This window comes from Nothobranchius furzeri, chromosome 6 (assembly GCF_043380555.1).
Source record: "Nothobranchius furzeri strain GRZ-AD chromosome 6, NfurGRZ-RIMD1, whole genome shotgun sequence".
Classification (NCBI taxonomy): domain Eukaryota; kingdom Metazoa; phylum Chordata; class Actinopteri; order Cyprinodontiformes; family Nothobranchiidae; genus Nothobranchius; species Nothobranchius furzeri.
Genome location: NC_091746.1, coordinates 74,949,045 through 74,967,034, shown reverse-complemented (window position 1 = coordinate 74,967,034; position 17,990 = coordinate 74,949,045). Strand labels below are relative to the sequence as shown.

The window sequence follows — 17,990 nt, the reverse complement described above, 5'->3', positions numbered from 1 at the left end:
TTAGTTGTGTTTCTATACAGCATTGTGACACCTTGTATATCTGTAACACAATAAATAAATAAATAAATAAATAAATAAATAAATAAATAAAATGTTCTATAACAAAATTCAACAAAATATAAATTCTGGTCCTTTGGTCCACCTTTGTAAAATAATTCCTCCCTAATCAGTTAGCTTTTATTTATTTTTATTTATCTATTTTTTTTATTATTAAATGTTTGGTTAAGGGACGCATTGCTAATTCTATGGCGTTAGCTATAACGCCCCTGAGGACCTTGTACATCTAGGCCGTACCACCATTAACTGGCGGTTTGAGCCGTTAACTCCTGGGAATCCCATATGCCCTACCGCCGTTAACTGGCGGTTTGAGCCGTTAACTCCTATATGCCCTACCACCGTTAACTGGTAGTTTGAGATGTTAACTCCTGGGATCTAACGTCTAGCAGCCCACTGCTGTCACCTCGGTTGCTGTAATTAGCTTTTTGAATTTAATAATTTACTGAATTTAATCTCATTCACTCACCAACGCGCTCCAACGGTTCCCTCCTACAGAGGATTGGTTCACTCTGTCGTCTCCACACAAATCTATAAGAATGGAATTAATTTGATAAGCTATTTAAGTTTCCTTTTTTTTTTTTAAGTTGCATCGTTAGCTTTTTCTCTTCTTTTTTCTTTACTCACCGCGTTGGTTCCAAGTTCCTAGCTCTTATTAGAAGGAGTCAAGTCCGCCTCTCCCTCTATCTATGCGGCACCCAAATCAGGGTTCTTCACGGCCTCGACCGTTGTTTTTTTTTCTCTCTCTCTCTCTCTCTCTAACCGCTCAGTCTTTGCTTTCTGTATCTGCGTGCTGCACAGCCGTTTGTCTCTCCTCTCGCTCAGCTGCGTCGCACGGTTTTATTTCGCGGAGGCGGGACTTATTTCTCTCAGCCAATGAAATTTCAGATTCCCACCTGGACCAATAGTATACAGCTTTCCTCTTCTGTTTCTGTTAGTGATGTTCAAGATTCTTGTTTTAACCGATGTTTAATATTAAACTCGTTATTTTAGTTATTCACCCTTCCAATAATTCATTATGAAATTATCTATTAGTTAATTAGATATCTATTAATTAGTATTGTTAATTTCCTTAATTTATATTTTATATTTTATCTAAATAGAGGATGGATCATATTAGTAAGCCAATTAGTTAATACCTCATTAAGGTTCTAGCTTCTGGGTTACATCCTCCCCCATTAAATATCATGCACGTCCCTGTGCATTGTTTCTACGGGGTACACAACTTCTTGAGTAAGAGAGTCAATAAAAGCTTTATTAAGTCCTTGGAAAAGGGACCTAACTACGGTCACTAGTGGATTGCCCAATTGAGAGTAAGTTAGTCTTTGAGGAGGCTGACTACTTCGTTCAGATCTCCTGACATACATCTCTGGTTGCACAGTATCATGCTCATCCGTTTCGGTTTGATTCTCAACTGAGACAGGACGAAGTGAGCTCTCTGTTTCCGACAGAGCTGATGAGCTATTCTCTAAGACTTTGGTCTTTTCAGATGTATGTGTCTGATCGTGTATGATGGGTTCAAAACTTACATCACGTTGCTGCGACTTTAGGACACCATCCAATTGAGGTAAGTTTGTGTTAGTTTCATCCCCCGTTTCTACGTCAGGTAAGTATACTTCGTTTTTTTTCGTTTTTTCAGGTAAGTATGTTGCTGCTTCTTTCACTCTTTCAGGTAAGAATGTCGCAGTTTCACTCATTCTGTCGGGTAAGAATGTTTCGGTGTTGATGCCTTTGTCAAGTAAGGACAATTCAGCATTTTCATTACCAGCTAAGGTTGGTTCCTTGCGATCCCCTGTGTGTAAGGATAGTGTGTTTTGTTGTTGAATATTATTTACCGGTCCTGAATCTGCTATGAGTTCCCTATTTGGCAAGGTGACCGCTATTTGATAGGATGGTCGGTTTAGCACTTGTGGAAGATCAGAGTAATAAAACTCATCTACCTCTTCGTCAAGTGGCTCATCTGGGTCAGGTTCTAAGGCTGAACTCTGTCTTGTATGAGGTCTGTTAGGTTTCGTAACGCGTTCTGTTTCATTTTCTAATGAAGAGAGAAAACCACAAGGCAGTAAAAGATCTCTGTGGAGTGTTCTGTTGGGTCCTTCTCCGTTCTCTGGTTTTACAGTGTATACTGGCAAGTTTTCCATCTGTTTGAGAACTATATACACTGTTTGCTCCCATTTGTCTGCTAATTTATGCTTTTCTCTTAAGCGAAGATTTCGGACTAAAACACGATCTCCCACACCTAGTGTGGACTCACGAATGTTTCTGTCGAACCGTTCTTTGTTCTTCCTCGCTGTTTTTTGAGAGTTTTTTATGACAATGTCATAACTCTGTTCCAGATGACTCTTCAGTTCTTTAACATACTGAGAATGAGTTATAGAGGGCTTGTTCAAATGCGGTAACCCAAAGGCAATATCTATAGGCAACCGAGGCTGCCTACCGAACATTAGCTCGTAGGGAGAGTATCCCGTCACGTCATTTTTTGTACAATTGTACGAGTGAGTAAGTGGTTTTACAAAATCGCGCCAGTGATGTTTCTCAGTGGCTTGTAAAGTTCCCAACATGCTGAGTAATGTACGATTGTACCGTTCAACGGGGTTGCCACGAGGGTGATAAGGGCTCGTTCTGACTTTACGGATACCAAGTAAAGAACAAAGTTCCTTGATTGTACGTGATTCGAAATCCCGTCCCTGATCACTATGAAGACGCTCAGGAAACCCGTAGTGGACTAAAAAATGTTCCCACAGGTTCTTCGCGACGGTGGTGGCTTTCTGATCTTTGGTTGGGATGGACACTGCATACTTTGTAAAATGGTCTGTAATCACTAAGACATCTTTAGTGTTCTTACTGTCTGGTTCTATGGAGAGAAAATCCATGCAAACTAACTCCATAGGTCTGGTGGTGGTAATACTCACCATTGGAGCAGCTTTGTCAGGGAGGGCCTTCCGACGGATACATCTTTCACAAGTTTTAACTTTGATTTCGATATCACTAGCCATTCTTGGCCAGTAAAAACGGGACCGAATGAGATCTGTCGTACGTTCAACCCCAAGATGCCCCATATCATCATGTAGGCTTTGCATGACTGTTGAACGTAATGAATCTGGCAAGACTAACTGCAATGATGTCTCTGGTCCTAATTGGCGTCTCCGGTACAGTAAATCATTTTGAAACTCAAACCGTTTCCACTCTCTCAAAAGGTTAAGAACCACCGGGGGTTCTGCAATAGTATCAGTTGGCGGTTTATTGTCAGTCATAAGCAGCTGAATGACTCGGCCAATGGTTGGATCTTTCCTCTGCAAGGAGACAAGGTCAGCATGGTTATACTTGGGCACAGCAAAGAAACTGTCACTATTGTCTTCCAACTGGAATAGGTCTGGAATGGCCGCTGCAGACATGGCAAGTGACTGAACTAAACCACAAGGAGAATCAGTCTCATCCAAGACCATGTGCTTTTGGCATGTTGCCTTCACTGCTTCGGCTTGAAGTTGAAGCTCGACTTCTTTGACAGAGGATAAAAGATGAGATCGGAACTCATCTAGTCGTTGGCATTCCTCAGTGAATTTTGAGTTGTCTTCAGGTTTATCATGCAGCCTCCTAGACAGGCCATCCGCGTCAACGTTCTGTGTACCTGCACGGTATCTGATGTCAAAATTATAGGTGGACAACGCAGCTAGCCAACGATAGCTCGTTGCATCGAGTTTTGCCGTTGTTAAGAGGTAAGTTAACGGATTATTATCAGTAATGACAGTGAATGTGTTCCCATACAAATAGTCATGAAACTTATCTGTTATGGCCCACTTTAAGGCTAGAAACTCCAACTTGTGCGCAGGGTACCTAGTTTCACTAGAGCTTAAACCGCGACTTGCATAAGCGATTACCTGTGTGACACCGTTTTGCACTTGGTATAGCGCTGCACCGAGTCCGGTCGTACTAGCATCTGTGTGTACTAGATATGGGAGTTTTGCGTCAGCGTAGCCAAGAACTGGCGAAGTGGTAAGTTTTTCAATAATAGTTTGAAAGGACTTCTCACAGTCTTGGCTCCAACGATTCCCAAAGGGTTCTTTGGGGTTCAAGTACTTTGATCTACATGGTGGTGTTTTAAAGTTTTTCCGTTTGGGTGGATAACCAGCCGTGAGAGATGTTAGTGGCTTGACAATATTTGAGTAATCTTTAACGAAGCGTCGGTAATAACCGGTAAATCCTAAGAAAGATTGGAGTTCCTTCAAAGTCTGAGGCTTCGGCCATGTTTTGAGTGCTTCCACCTTATCTGGATCGGTTTTTATGCCATCTCGAGATACTATATGTCCAAGATAACGCACAGATGTCTGGAAAAAACGACACTTATCTGGTGATAGCTTGAGTCCGTATTCTCTAAGCCGTTCAAGAACGTGAGAAAGTCTGGTTTCGTGTTCTTCCAAGGAGTTGGAAAAGACGATCAAGTCGTCTAGGAAAACTAACACTTCCTTCAGATTAATGTCCTTCATACACTTTTCCATAACCCGTTGGAAAGTGCTTGGAGCATTTGTTATTCCTTGTGGCATACGGTTAAATTCATAAAACCCAAACGGGCAAACAAAAGCAGTTTTAGGTTTATCCTTTTCACACATCTCTATTTGATAGTAACCTGACTTGAGGTCCATCACAGAAAACCACTGTGATCCAGCGAGAGCAGAAAAGGACTCCTCCAAGTTAGGCAGGGCATATGCGTCGCGAATGGTTTGCAGATTAAGCTTTCTATAGTCTATACATAGACGTACCTCACCATTCTTTTTCCGAACTACCACTATTGGTGAGGCAAATGGAGACTCCGACTCTCTTATTATACCGGTTTCCAAGAGGGCTTCCAAATGTTTTCTCACGGCTTCATAATCATGTGGATGGATCGGCCGAGATTTCTGTTTGAATGGGGTCTCGTCTTTTAAGTTGATGTGATGTCTTATCTGTTGTGTATGACCAAAATCAAGATCGTGGTGCGAAAACACATCGGAGTAAGTGTTAAGTTTGTTGGTGATCCTCCCTTTCCATTCTTCGGACAAGGGCGAAGTACCGAAGTCAAAACTGAGAGGAGGGTTTGAAGGTGAAGTCTGTTGCTGCGAACTACACGCCGCAAGTACTTTCTGATCACTTTTGTCAGGTTCTGGATATGGCATAACACGATCGGCTTTAACTAACTCAGCGATCACACAGTTAGTGGGTAATGTGATGTCATGGTTAGTTTCGTTTCTTAGTACAACAGGTACTTTGTATGGACCATGTGAAGGTAAGGAAATGAGGCAACAGTCTACAATTATACCCCCTGGTAGAGAACCATTGGTGGGTTGTTCAATGAGTGCATAAGGCTCATGCTTGTTTTGGCTGGGTTGCATAAACCCTTCTAGTAACAGTTTTTTATTTGCAGGGAGAACTTCTTGGGTTCTCCCTCGAAGCTTCACCACACCAACTCGTCCATCTTTGCTTTGTTTTTTTCTGACTGCTAAGGCTTTTAGCACGTGTTGGTACCCATAAGAGAGTGCCTTGGAATCAGGTAAGTTATTGGCAGACAATTGCTCATACAAAGGATCGAGTGTGTTTGTGCCAATGAGTAGTGGTGTATCAGAGTTTGAGCTTATATCCGGAACCACTAACGCAAGGGTAGGTAACTCAAGTCCAGACTGATCGAGCTCTTTTGGAAATGTGACACTTATCTCTATGTATCCTAAATAAGGAACTGCTTGACCGTTTGCGCCCTCGACTTCTAACAGATTACTGATGGGTTTAATTGAGAGGTCAGGTAAGTGTTCTTGGTAAAAAGAATTGGCAATGGTGGTTACCTGGGACCCTGAATCCAGTAAACAATTACATTCAACACTGTTAACTGAGACTGTAGCTGTGCATCGCCCACCCACTAATCTTTTGGGAAGTTTTGGCACTGAATGAGCATGAACTGGCTTGCAAAAAAGTCTCTCTGTCCTTTCCTTAGAGGGACTTGGTTCTACTTTAGCACCTATCTGTCCCACGATAGGAGCTTCTACCGGTTTAAAGGAGGAGACTGAGCAATTGGCTTTGACATCTCCCACTCGCGCTGCTTCTGTCTAAGAGCAAGTCTTTTAGTTGCAACTAGTGCTGGATTTGGCTCGTTGCTACAGCTAGAAGCTATGTGCCCATCTTCTCCGCACTTAAAACAGTATCCAGGCTTTGGTCTGGGCACCACTGCTGTTATCTGCTGAATCTGTTTGGGCTCATCTGGAATTTTAGTCCCCACACGGGGTTTTGACTCTTTTTGAGTTTTCTTTGCCTTTTTATCTGTGTTGTTAACCTTAAGCTGTGCAATTTGGCTCCTGAGCTCAGCGATTTGTTTGCGTAAGTCATCACAGTTATCATCTATTTCCAGTTCACAAGTGTTTTTACTCTGAGAGCATGTTGTTTGCACATTTGAATACACTCTAGTTCGTTGTGCCCCTAAGTGTTGTTTCATGCGTGCTGCTTTAGTAGCCTGTTTGTCTTCTTCAGTGCGCAGTTTGAGGAGAAGTGCTGTAAAATGAGGCGGGTTGTCTTTCTTTTGTTCGAGTTGCAGGTTTGAAATCAGCGAGCTGTCCCAACAGCCTCTGCAAAACTGCTTGAGCAGCTGCTGGTCGGCGTCACTGGAGGAAATTCCATTCCTCTGAATAACTAGGTTTAACAAGGTGTATAACCTCTGAAAGTAATCGGAAGGTTTTTCACCACTGTCCTGGTTTGTGTTTAAGAAGCGAGCAAAGAGCTCGTCGCCGTCTTCAACAGCTGCGTAAGCTGAATCGAGATGTTCAAGGTACGTTTCCGGGTCGGATTTTGGACTAAGAGCTTTAACGATGCTCGCTGCTGGGGCTGACAGACTCTCCACGATTCTTCGTACAATTTGGGACTTGGTGAGTGAAGGATCATTTATGCATAACACTACACTACTACGCCAAGTATCATAGTCAGTTTCAAAAGAAGGGTGTGGAACTCGCCCTGAGAACGGTTTTAGTCTGTATTGTGAACTAGGCGGAGGGATAACCTCACTGCTTTTAACAATGTGTTCCACAATAACTCGCTGAACCTCAGGTGTGTTTAAAAGATTTGGTGGAATGCAAGGGTTTTGTTTTCCAGTCTCTGTAGGTGGACAATTGTCCTTTGAGTTGTTCATATAGTTAACTTCTGGTGTTAAAGGCAGGGAATATGTAACTTGGTCACTATGGAGCATTGGCTCTGGTTCAGTGACTGGTTCAGATGCATGGGTATCCCTTCCTAAAGATTCCCCAATTTTTGCCAGTTCCTCCATTAGAAGGTCTTTAAATGATTGATTGCTACGCGCAGCTATGTCCCTGAGCTCTGACAGATAGGCATCAGTGGCAGATGTGCTAGTTTCTAGACTGTACGCGCTGGCTAGGTCTTGAATATGAAAGAAAACATCTGGGTTCCTAGTACAAGGTTTGTCATAGGGTAAACATTGTTTCTTTAATTCCTTAACAGTGGCTTCATGTTGAAACTCCACAATAATCTGATCACAGTTTGGTAACTTAATGCGCCTGTTAACTGGTCCGAATCCTTCCATAAACCCAAAGACTTCGTTATCAAGGTCTGTATCAGTTAACCCACTGATTAAAACAGCATTTGAAACTTTGACCTTTTCTGTTTTCACAACTTCCATTTTAAAACACTCAAAAGTACCAATAATGCCAAAATGGCAAACCACTGTGACCTCCAGGCACTCTTATGATGTCAGTCAATGGTTAGCTAAGGTAACAACTCTACAATTCTCCTGGCTGGCTCGCCAAGTTTTATGTAACCGGATTACAGGATACAATAAGATAATTAAAAGAAAAAATAAACAAATGGGCCAATAATTAGGTTCGGGGAGAATTGGAGGTTGTTTAAGAATGACTGGAGTCACGGGTATAGCATGAAACGGTTTATATACTAAATTTTAATAATAATGGGAAATATAACACATAAAGATAACACACAAAAACAGATGAAAACAATCGACAATAGTAAAATGGTCGGTATGAGATTTGATCATATGAGTCACAAGTCAGCCGGCGTCAAGTCAAATCCCCACGCTTGGGGTGAAAGTCAGAGTCCGGTGGTGCGATTTTTTCCTACCACACCGTTGAGATTGTTCACAGAAGAGAGCAGTCTGCTCTTCAGTTACTTGAGATGTCCTGGTTCGTTCAGTGGTTAAGGCTCGCCATCTCCCTCGTCAGGAAGAAATCCAGTTCTCGTTCCAAGTGAGTGATCATAGGAGTCGGGATCAAACCCAAGGAAAAAAAAAAACCCAGCCTGTAAACAACAGGACTGTTAGCGAGTTGGCATCGACCCTTCTCGTCACATCACAGCATAAAGTCTTACAGACTTAAACAAATGCTTCACTCTATTGGCATAGCCAATCATGTTTGGGTTCACAGTTCAACTAACATAACATCAATTTGATTGTCTATTAAAATAATTCTCAGTAGCTCTGGAAATATAATTACATATGACAACAATTGTTCAGCTCAATAGGCTCAGTTAGATTCTATTACTCTACACTATTCAACAAGAAATACATTCATGACAACAAGGATACATTTAGTTGTGTTTCTATACAGCATTGTGACACCTTGTATATCTGTAACACAATAAATAAATAAATAAATAAATAAATAAATAAATAAAATGTTCTATAACAAAATTCAACAAAATATAAATTCTGGTCCTTTGGTCCACCTTTGTAAAATAATTCCTCCCTAATCAGTTAGCTTTTATTTATTTTTATTTATCTATTTTTTTTATTATTAAATGTTTGGTTAAGGGACGCATTGCTAATTCTATGGCGTTAGCTATAACGCCCCTGAGGACCTTGTACATCTAGGCCGTACCACCATTAACTGGCGGTTTGAGCCGTTAACTCCTGGGAATCCCATATGCCCTACCGCCGTTAACTGGCGGTTTGAGCCGTTAACTCCTATATGCCCTACCACCGTTAACTGGTAGTTTGAGATGTTAACTCCTGGGATCTAACGTCTAGCAGCCCACTGCTGTCACCTCGGTTGCTGTAATTAGCTTTTTGAATTTAATAATTTACTGAATTTAATCTCATTCACTCACCAACGCGCTCCAACGGTTCCCTCCTACAGAGGATTGGTTCACTCTGTCGTCTCCACACAAATCTATAAGAATGGAATTAATTTGATAAGCTATTTAAGTTTCCTTTTTTTTTTTTAAGTTGCATCGTTAGCTTTTTCTCTTCTTTTTTCTTTACTCACCGCGTTGGTTCCAAGTTCCTAGCTCTTATTAGAAGGAGTCAAGTCCGCCTCTCCCTCTATCTATGCGGCACCCAAATCAGGGTTCTTCACGGCCTCGACCGTTGTTTTTTTTTCTCTCTCTCTCTCTCTCTCTAACCGCTCAGTCTTTGCTTTCTGTATCTGCGTGCTGCACAGCCGTTTGTCTCTCCTCTCGCTCAGCTGCGTCGCACGGTTTTATTTCGCGGAGGCGGGACTTATTTCTCTCAGCCAATGAAATTTCAGATTCCCACCTGGACCAATAGTATACAGCTTTCCTCTTCTGTTTCTGTTAGTGATGTTCAAGATTCTTGTTTTAACCGATGTTTAATATTAAACTCGTTATTTTAGTTATTCACCCTTCCAATAATTCATTATGAAATTATCTATTAGTTAATTAGATATCTATTAATTAGTATTGTTAATTTCCTTAATTTATATTTTATATTTTATCTAAATAGAGGATGGATCATATTAGTAAGCCAATTAGTTAATACCTCATTAAGGTTCTAGCTTCTGGGTTACAAAACCATTTTCGTTATACTTGATCAAAGGTTCGTATGAAGAACACGACCTAGCATCCAGCTCGTCGCCACCTGCACATATTTATTAATGTGCTTTGCACCATAAGAAAGGAGATCAGAGATTGTAGGGAGTGCAAATCACGTTTTGGAACCCCCCCCCCCCCCCCCCCCCCAACCCTAACCAGCGCAGCATCCACATCTGTCAGAGCGGCGTTCTCCACATTTACCGGGTAGGAAACTTTGGTCCACCTTCATGTGGTGCTGCAGGGCTGAGCGCTGGAGTTCTAACCTTAGACCGAACCCGAACCGAATCAGCCCGATCGGTTCTGTTGGATTTGCCCCCCCCCCACCCCCACCCACCCACCCCCCGCTTCCGGGTCTTTTTGGCCCTCGGACCATTATAGTTGAGGACCCCTGTTCTACAGGTTATTGTTCAGCCTTCTGATGCACACACACACACACACACACACACACACACACACACACACACACTTGCTGACGCTCCGTGTGTTGTTATTTCTGCAGTGAGACAAACTCACCTCACACCGTCCAGAGTTTGTTCTTTAAAGCTTCTATTAAATTCACCGTGTTGACGTGTTTAACACGTTTCCTCTACGCTGCAGGAGTTAACGTTTACATCACGGAGTAAAAGTTCGGCAGATCATGTTTATTTTTCACGGAGATCGGCCGCGGGTTCCTCTTCTGGTCGGCATTCCAGGAATCGAAATAAAAAACTTTGAATGATTCCGGGAAAAACTAACATTTGGTCCCGGTTCCAATCGACGCTCGATGCCCAACCCTACATAAACATGCCTGATGCCTTTTTTTCCCATCAGAGTCCGAGTTACGCTGTCACCACCAAGAAGTTCAGCTACCTGCTGGTGAAGACGGGGACCCTGATGCTGAAAACCCGCAGTGACCTGAAGGGCTACGTCCCAGGTCAGGTCATCAAGTTAGCCACTGAGATCCACAACAAGTCCGGGAAGGACACTGGATGTGTCCTGGCTAGTCTCATTCAGGTAGGAGTCGTTTGGTTTTAAACTCCTTTCATTGGATGTTTTTGAATCTTGGTGTTTCTCCTCTCTAGAAAGTGACCTACAAAACCAAGCGGGCCATCTTTGACCTGCGAACCATCGCGGAGGTGGAGGGGGCCGGAGTGAAGGCTGGAAAACACGCAGAGTGGAGGGAACAGATCATCGTCCCTCCTCTCCCTCAGTCTGTGCTGGCTGGCTGCAGCCTCATAGACGTGGAATACTTCATCCAGGTCAGACTGAGCGTTAGAGAACAGTTTAGATGGGAAAAGCTGCTGCAGCTGGAGGTTTTCCCCTCAGCTGGTTGTGGTTTATTTGTCAGACCTCCTGTCCATGTGCTTGTAAAAACATCCTTCATACAGTATTGATTCCGCCTGCATTGAAGCAGCTGAATAATTGATGCACACACTCACGAGTCGCGTCTGTTACCATAATAGTCAGGGTGAATATTTTGGTTGCTTTCAGCAGCATCTGTCCTGCAGGATGCGTGGGTTAGGGTGCATGGATAGCTGTGAAAAGCTCCTAGTCTGCTTATGGAAACCAAACATGATCATAAAAAGAGGGAATGAATCAACTAGAGCAAGAAAAGAAATCATCTAAATTATTTTAGTCAGTATTGAGACAGTGATTCATTACAGTTACTGTTGTTGGTAAACACTTCATTTCATAACAATGTCAAAATATTGGAAATCACTTTAGGTTGCTAACATCACAGATCTCCTAGCACGCAGGCTTTAGCTTTAAAGGGCCATCATGGAAGTGTTGACAGCCAAAACATGTATAGAAATAATAAAAGTCTTCTTCATACGTTCTCCTGTCCTCTGTCCTCCGGGCCACACACACACACACTCACACACTCACACACACACACACAGGACTGTCTCAGCTGTTATTTTCGTTAAGGAGTGTGCACGTACAGCATGCACGTCTCGTGCACAAGACTACTATTGAAGCTGCTGTTACACTTTTGGCCTGAGGGGGCGATCGCAAGCATAAAAATTCAAAAGTCCGTAAAGTCCCTTTAATCAATGATTACTTTGTAATATAGATGAGCAACACAGCAGAGCGGGGGGGGGGGGGGGGGGGGGGGGTCATAATTTTAAATAATGGGAGCCGTACCATCTCGGACTTTGTATGCTAGTGTTAGCTATTTGAATTTGATGCGTGCTGCTAGCGGTAGCCAGTGGAGCTCAATGAACAGAGGGGTGACGTGTGTTCTTTTTGGCTGATTGAAGACCAGACGCGCCGCTGCGTTCTGGACCATTTGAAGAGGTCTCACGGTACAGCCTGGAAGACCAGTTAGAAGGGCGTTGCAGTAATGGAGGCGGGAGATGACAGTAGATTGCACCAGGAGCTGGGTGGCATGTTGTGTCAGGTATGGTCTGATCTTTCGTATGTTACACAGCGCAAAGCGGCATGAACGAGCAACAGAGGCAACTTGATCTCCTACACCTGTCTCCTGCACTAGCTTCTGATAGAAAACAGACGGTGAAACTCTAGGATAGAAAATCCTGACAGATCTGCATCACACGGTCACTAAGATTCATGGACTCACCCATCTGGACTCATGACGGGGAAGGCTGTTGTTGGTTTAGCGTCCAGGAAACAGCAGAGAACGTCTCAGCTAGTAGAAGCTAACATTAGTTTTAGCAACTCCACCACACAGCAGAACTCCTCCAGGCTTGTTTGTGGAGGTAAAACATCAACGATGCAGAGCAGAGTCAGTGGTAGACATGTGCTGATGTTAGCCAATCAGAGGAGAGGTGTCCAAATATCAGGAAATAAGACTCTTATACTTTCTCCTCCAGCTGACTTCTCTGTACCACACACACACACACACACACACACACACACACACACACACACACACGCGCACACAGCAGATCTATTAAAAATATGAGTGAAGGGCATTTCCAAAGTTTATATGTTCTAAACAAAATGTGACTTTTCTACCACTTGCTAAAAAATTCTGGTGAATCTTTCTTTCTTCACGAGTCTCTGTTTATTTTCCAGGTGTCTCTAAAATCTCCGGAAGCAGCCGTCACTCTGCCCATCGTCATCGGGAACATCCCTTTGAACTTGTCCCCCTCCGTGCCTGTCCCCACCAGTCCAGGGCCCTCACTGGTACCCGGCCCTGCAGCGGCGACACCGAGTGCTCCGCCAGTGGAGGACGGCCCAGAAGACGAACTGTGCGCGGGGGGGTTTGCTAACGAAGAGATCCCCACCAAAAGTCACTCCCAGCAGGACCCGCTGATGCAGCCGGTCACCATGTCTCCCAGCGCCTTCAGCCACGCGCCGGGAGCAGCGCTGCCGCCCGGCCACAGGCGACCCGAAACTTCCGCTCCGTTGTTCTGCCTGTCCACAGGAGCGACGATACCTTTCTTCACGGAGGGAAATGTGACTCCAATCCCCACCTCCTGTTCTCTCATTCTCCCTCCAGAATACAGCTGCTGTGACTATCCCCAAGGTAAGAAAACCCAACAAGCCTCTGCTCAAAGAGGTACTGGCAGTTTCCCCCAGAAAACGAGTTAAGCCCGGCGGATTCGGCCGTCGTCGGGGGCGGTCACGTCACGCGCTCCGTCCCACAGCGCTCCTCCGTTAGAGCGGGGGTGAGGTGGTTGCACACGTTCCGCTCTTGTTTCTCACCAGTATCAGCTGATGGAGGGCTCTAGTTTCGATGCGCCGTTGGTGTCAGCGGACACGGTAGGGTCGGGGAGGGGGGCGGGGCATGACGTTTAGCCTGGCGGGTGGCCAAGCAAAGCCTGACTGGGTTAGTAAAATCTAAACTTCAGGGTGTTTAGGATCAAATCTCTTCAAATATTTATCTCCTTTGGTGTGTTAAAGCTCAGTTTCCCTCCGCTTACCGTCAGCAGCTGCTTTAAGCGTCAGTCCACCTAAGTGGTCAAACGCGTTTCACGCTCATTCAACGTTTTATTCAAATCTGTAAACTAATCTGAGAATTTAATCCTGATGCCTGTGCTGTCGACCTGTTGGGAGGCGAAGAGGAAGCAGCCTCTTTGTGTGTGTGTGTGTGTGTGTGTGTGTGTGTGTGTGTGTGTGTGTGTGTGTGTGTGTGTGTGTGTGTGTGTGTGTGTGTGTGTGTGTGTGTGTGTGTGTGTGTGTGTGTGTGTGTTTGTGTGTGTAAACAAGCTAACTAACACACTCAGAGAAACAAACCGTTTTTATTTCCTACATTATCACAACAACAGTTACATTACAGGTAGAGGCTCTGTAGGAGCGTTAGCGGTGGTTGTCATGGTGATATAATTCATGAAGGATCTGAATGCGTCGACGGTCGTAGCATCGTTATGTTCTGTCTAACACAGGAACAGAGAGTGTGTTTCCGCCCGGACCGTTTTAGATGTGACACCGATGGCTTTAGCGTGTTTTCCTGATTCCTGCTGCTGCTCGCCTTCCCGGCCAGTTTCAGAAACCGGATTTTAATAGAAATGTAAGTCAGATTAAAGGGATGTGAAGTTTGATGTTTAGAAACAGCTTTTCACCAGGTAGCCAAACAGGCGCACACACCTCTACGTCCAAAACCACGTCAGTAATGTTGTTGACATCACGTCCTTCTGTTGTTGCAGAGCCGCCTCCCACCTACGAGGAGAGCTGCAGTAGTGTGAACTCCAGTTTTACTGCTGGACAGTAGAAGAAGCAGGCGGTCGACCATCGTGGCCACGAACACCCTCACATCTGCCTGCCCCCCCTCCACAAACTAGATCCGGATGCTGGATGGAGGAGGACGGATGACGACTCCACCCTGCGAGCGGCGTAAAGCTCTTCTCTGATGAATAAAGGGATTTTTCTTATTTGAATAGGTTAGGTTTCACCTGGCTAGCGTCAGACGTGTGGCCAACATCACTGTGCCTACTGTGGGTCCTCGCTCAGCGCTTAGGGATGTGTAGGAGGTTGCTGGATGTTTGTTTGGTTTCATTTAGCAGCTCGTTGCATCTGTGAGGCCTTTAGATAAAAATCTAGCCACTGATTAATGTAGAAGACACCTTTATTTACCTGATTCACCTGTTGGTCTGGGGTCCTCACGCTAGGTGGACATGCAGCTACAGGTGCTGATTCTTCTGCCCAGCTGGAGTCATGTGACCTGTCCAATAGCAGGATGATGCAGAAAGTATCCGGTCGAACCGGAAAAGGAGCCTGAATCTTCTGGTCTGGAAGAGGATTCAGTGGTTGTGACATGGTGGTCTTTAAAATCAGGAGTTGCTGGTAAAATGCTCTAAACCGTTAAGCGTTTTGTGATTCTTTTCTGTCCCAGCAGTCAGACTTTTTATGCATCAACCGTTATCCGTTTTTTAAATAATAGTTTTCCATGAGCTTTGGCTGTTTTTCACTCGTTTTCAGCCCGGACCTGACAACGTTCCAGCACAAGTTTGTCTTTTTATCTGTAAGGATTGTTTTTGTCTAAGGAAACAAGTCGCTCCAGTTTCTTAGTCGTATTCATGAGAAGTACCATCAATATCGCAGTCAGACAGAAAATAGGATTTTAGCTTCAGTGAGGTTATTTTTGGCAAGGCAACTTTATTTATACAGTATAGCACATTTCACACACAAAGGCTTTTCAATCGGAGCAAGAATATTCAAATTCACACGACAGAAAATCCATCCATCCATTTTCATCCGCTTATCCGGAGTCGGGTTGCGGGGGCAGCAGACTAAGTCGAGAGGCCCAGACTTCCCTCTCCCCAGCCACTCGGGCCAGCTCCTCCGGGGGAATCCCAAGGCGTTCCCTGGCCAGGTGAGAGACATAGTCCCTCCACCGTGTCCTGGGTCTACCTTTAGGCCTCCTCCCGGTTGGACGTGTCTGGAAAACCTCACCAGGGAGGCATACTGACCAGATGCCTGAGCCACCTCAACTGGCTCCTCTCGATGTGGAGGAGCAGCGGGTCTACTCCGAGCCCCTCCCAGATGACGGAGCTTCTCACCCTATCTCTTAAGGGAGAGCCCAGCCACCCTGTGGAGAAAACTCATTTTGGCCACTTGTATCCGTGATCTCGTTCTTTCGGTCACTACCCAAAGCTCATGACCATAGGTGAGGGTAGGAACGTAGATCCACCGGTAAATCGAGAGCTTCACCTTCTGACTCAGCTCTCTCTTGACCACGACAGACCGGTACAACGCCCGCATCCCTGCAGATGCAGCACCAACCCACCTATCCATCTCACGCTCCAGTTTTCCCTCACTCACAGATTTTCTTTTTCCCTCAGAACAATGTAAAATTGATCTATTTCAATCAACATAGCCCCGCTTATGGAGGGCGACACCCGGGTAAGCAGGGGGATCCAGAAGAAGAGAAATTGTGGTGTGGGGGGCCCATCTAATATTATTTTGTCCCAGGGCCCAGGAGAGGCTGTCAGCAGCCCTGCTCCCCTGAGTTCAGGAGCTTTTTTATGTCTGGAGCACAAACAAACAACACATGAGCTCTTTTCCTGAAGGTGTTAGGATGCAAGAACTGAAACTGAAGGAAAAACAGCCGAAGTCCAAAGAAAACCTGAAGGATCGATCAAGCCCGCCTAAAAGCATGACAAAGGTGTCTGACAGTTAGGAGGGAAAGCGTGAAGAAACGGGTCACATCAGTCACGAGCGTTAAACTTGATTTGTTTTGCCTAATTATTTTACATTATTTACATTTTCACTCTGAAAATAAAAATAGAAACGGATGTTTTCTCTCTACTGCCACCTGGTGTTGGTTTATATAAGTAAGAACTTTATATCTAAGGCTCTTTGTTTTAAAATCTGCTATTTTTTGCTGCAAGACAGGATGTTTGAGCGCCCTCCTGTGGTCAGGGCTGGTAAAGGTTTGACCTCAACTGGGTTTTAAGAGCAGAACTGGAACAGAATCAGCCATTTCAAAATGAACTGGGCCCTGGCCTCCATCATGCATCACGTCTGCTGTGGAAACTAGCATCAAATCAAAGTCCGCTGTGATTCAAAATCATTATGTGTCTGGATCACACCGAGGGTCATTTCTGTTAACTGTGTGTGTGTGTGTGTGTGTGTGTGTGTGTGTGTGTGTGTGTGTGTGTGTGTGTGTGTGTCATAGAGCTGTAAAGTAGAAAGAACTAGATTCCATGAGCTGATCCGAGTCATTTGCACTCTACTTTTCCAAATCAGTCGCTGGTGTTAGTGTCTGTTAGTTTTATCTTCTGTGTATCGTTGGCGTTTAAATGTGACCTCTGCAAACTTCTACTCCAGTTGTTTATGTTTGCTATTTTTGAGGTTTTGTTTTGCACAAAATAGTTTTCTCTAAAAGGTGAAAACAAGTCAGCGCTGTGATTGGAGTATTTTGTTTTCTACTTCATCCCTCAGAGTGTTCCAGGAAGCATTCCTTCTCCCCTTGAATGTGCAAAACTAAAACTTCTGAGATCCAAAAGCACAACTGCTGCATTGAATGTTTAGTTTTAATTTTGTTGATCAGCGATCATTTCAAATTCAGTGAAATCCAGGCAGATGTTAGTTTTGAATTCAGTTTGCCTCATTTTCATGGATTTTGTTTGCCTGCGTGCACGTGTGTGTGTGTGTGCACGTGCGTCAAATGAACAATAATGTGACTTCAAGCCTTAAACACCTGGATTTCTGACCTTAACACGACCTGTTGAGCTCAGAGTTCCTTCAGTGGCCGTGCCAAGTGCACTTGATGATTTCAGATGTAGCTTCAGAACACAGTGAGACACTGGACCTTAGACTTTTTAAACTTTGTTTTTATTCATGTTTTAGAAAATATGTGCAATCCCTCACATTTTAAAGTGCTGCAGCAGCTCCAGGAAGTTGTTTATCAGCTGTTTTTGTTTATTTCTTCACCAAAAGGTACTAAAGCTTTATGAAGATCTGAACTTCTGTTAGTTCTCTTTATTCCTCCCCTCCTAACATGTTGATGAGTGCTATCTGGTTTAGTATTTTTCTACTGCTACGTTTACAGGTGCAGGGTGAATATAATGATAGAAGCACCTCAAACATGTCGTGTAATTAATGATGCAGACTTAAAGTTGTACAGTAAAGTAAGATAATAAAAACAGTACATTTGTATTTGAAAGATCTGATTCTGAATATTTTTGCCTGTAAATGCCGATGGCTTTTCCGAGCTTCTTGGGAATCAAACCGGAATTACA

General features: G+C 44.1%; 1 protein-coding gene across 2 annotated transcripts in view; it reads left to right on the top strand.

The window, feature by feature from the left end:
• Window positions 1-17,921, top strand: part of arrdc1b (arrestin domain containing 1b) — a 67,952-nt gene extending 50,031 nt beyond the window's left edge. For both annotated transcript variants that reach the window (XM_070552560.1, XM_015943495.3), the window contains 4 exons: window positions 10,672-10,854; window positions 10,923-11,099; window positions 12,880-13,333; window positions 14,454-17,921. In XM_070552560.1, coding sequence (XP_070408661.1) covers window positions 10,672-10,854; window positions 10,923-11,099; window positions 12,880-13,333; window positions 14,454-14,518 — 879 coding nt within the window. In that variant the 3' untranslated portion in view covers window positions 14,519-17,921. The remainder of the gene's footprint in view (window positions 1-10,671; window positions 10,855-10,922; window positions 11,100-12,879; window positions 13,334-14,453) is intronic.
• Window positions 17,922-17,990: the final 69 nt, after the last annotated feature.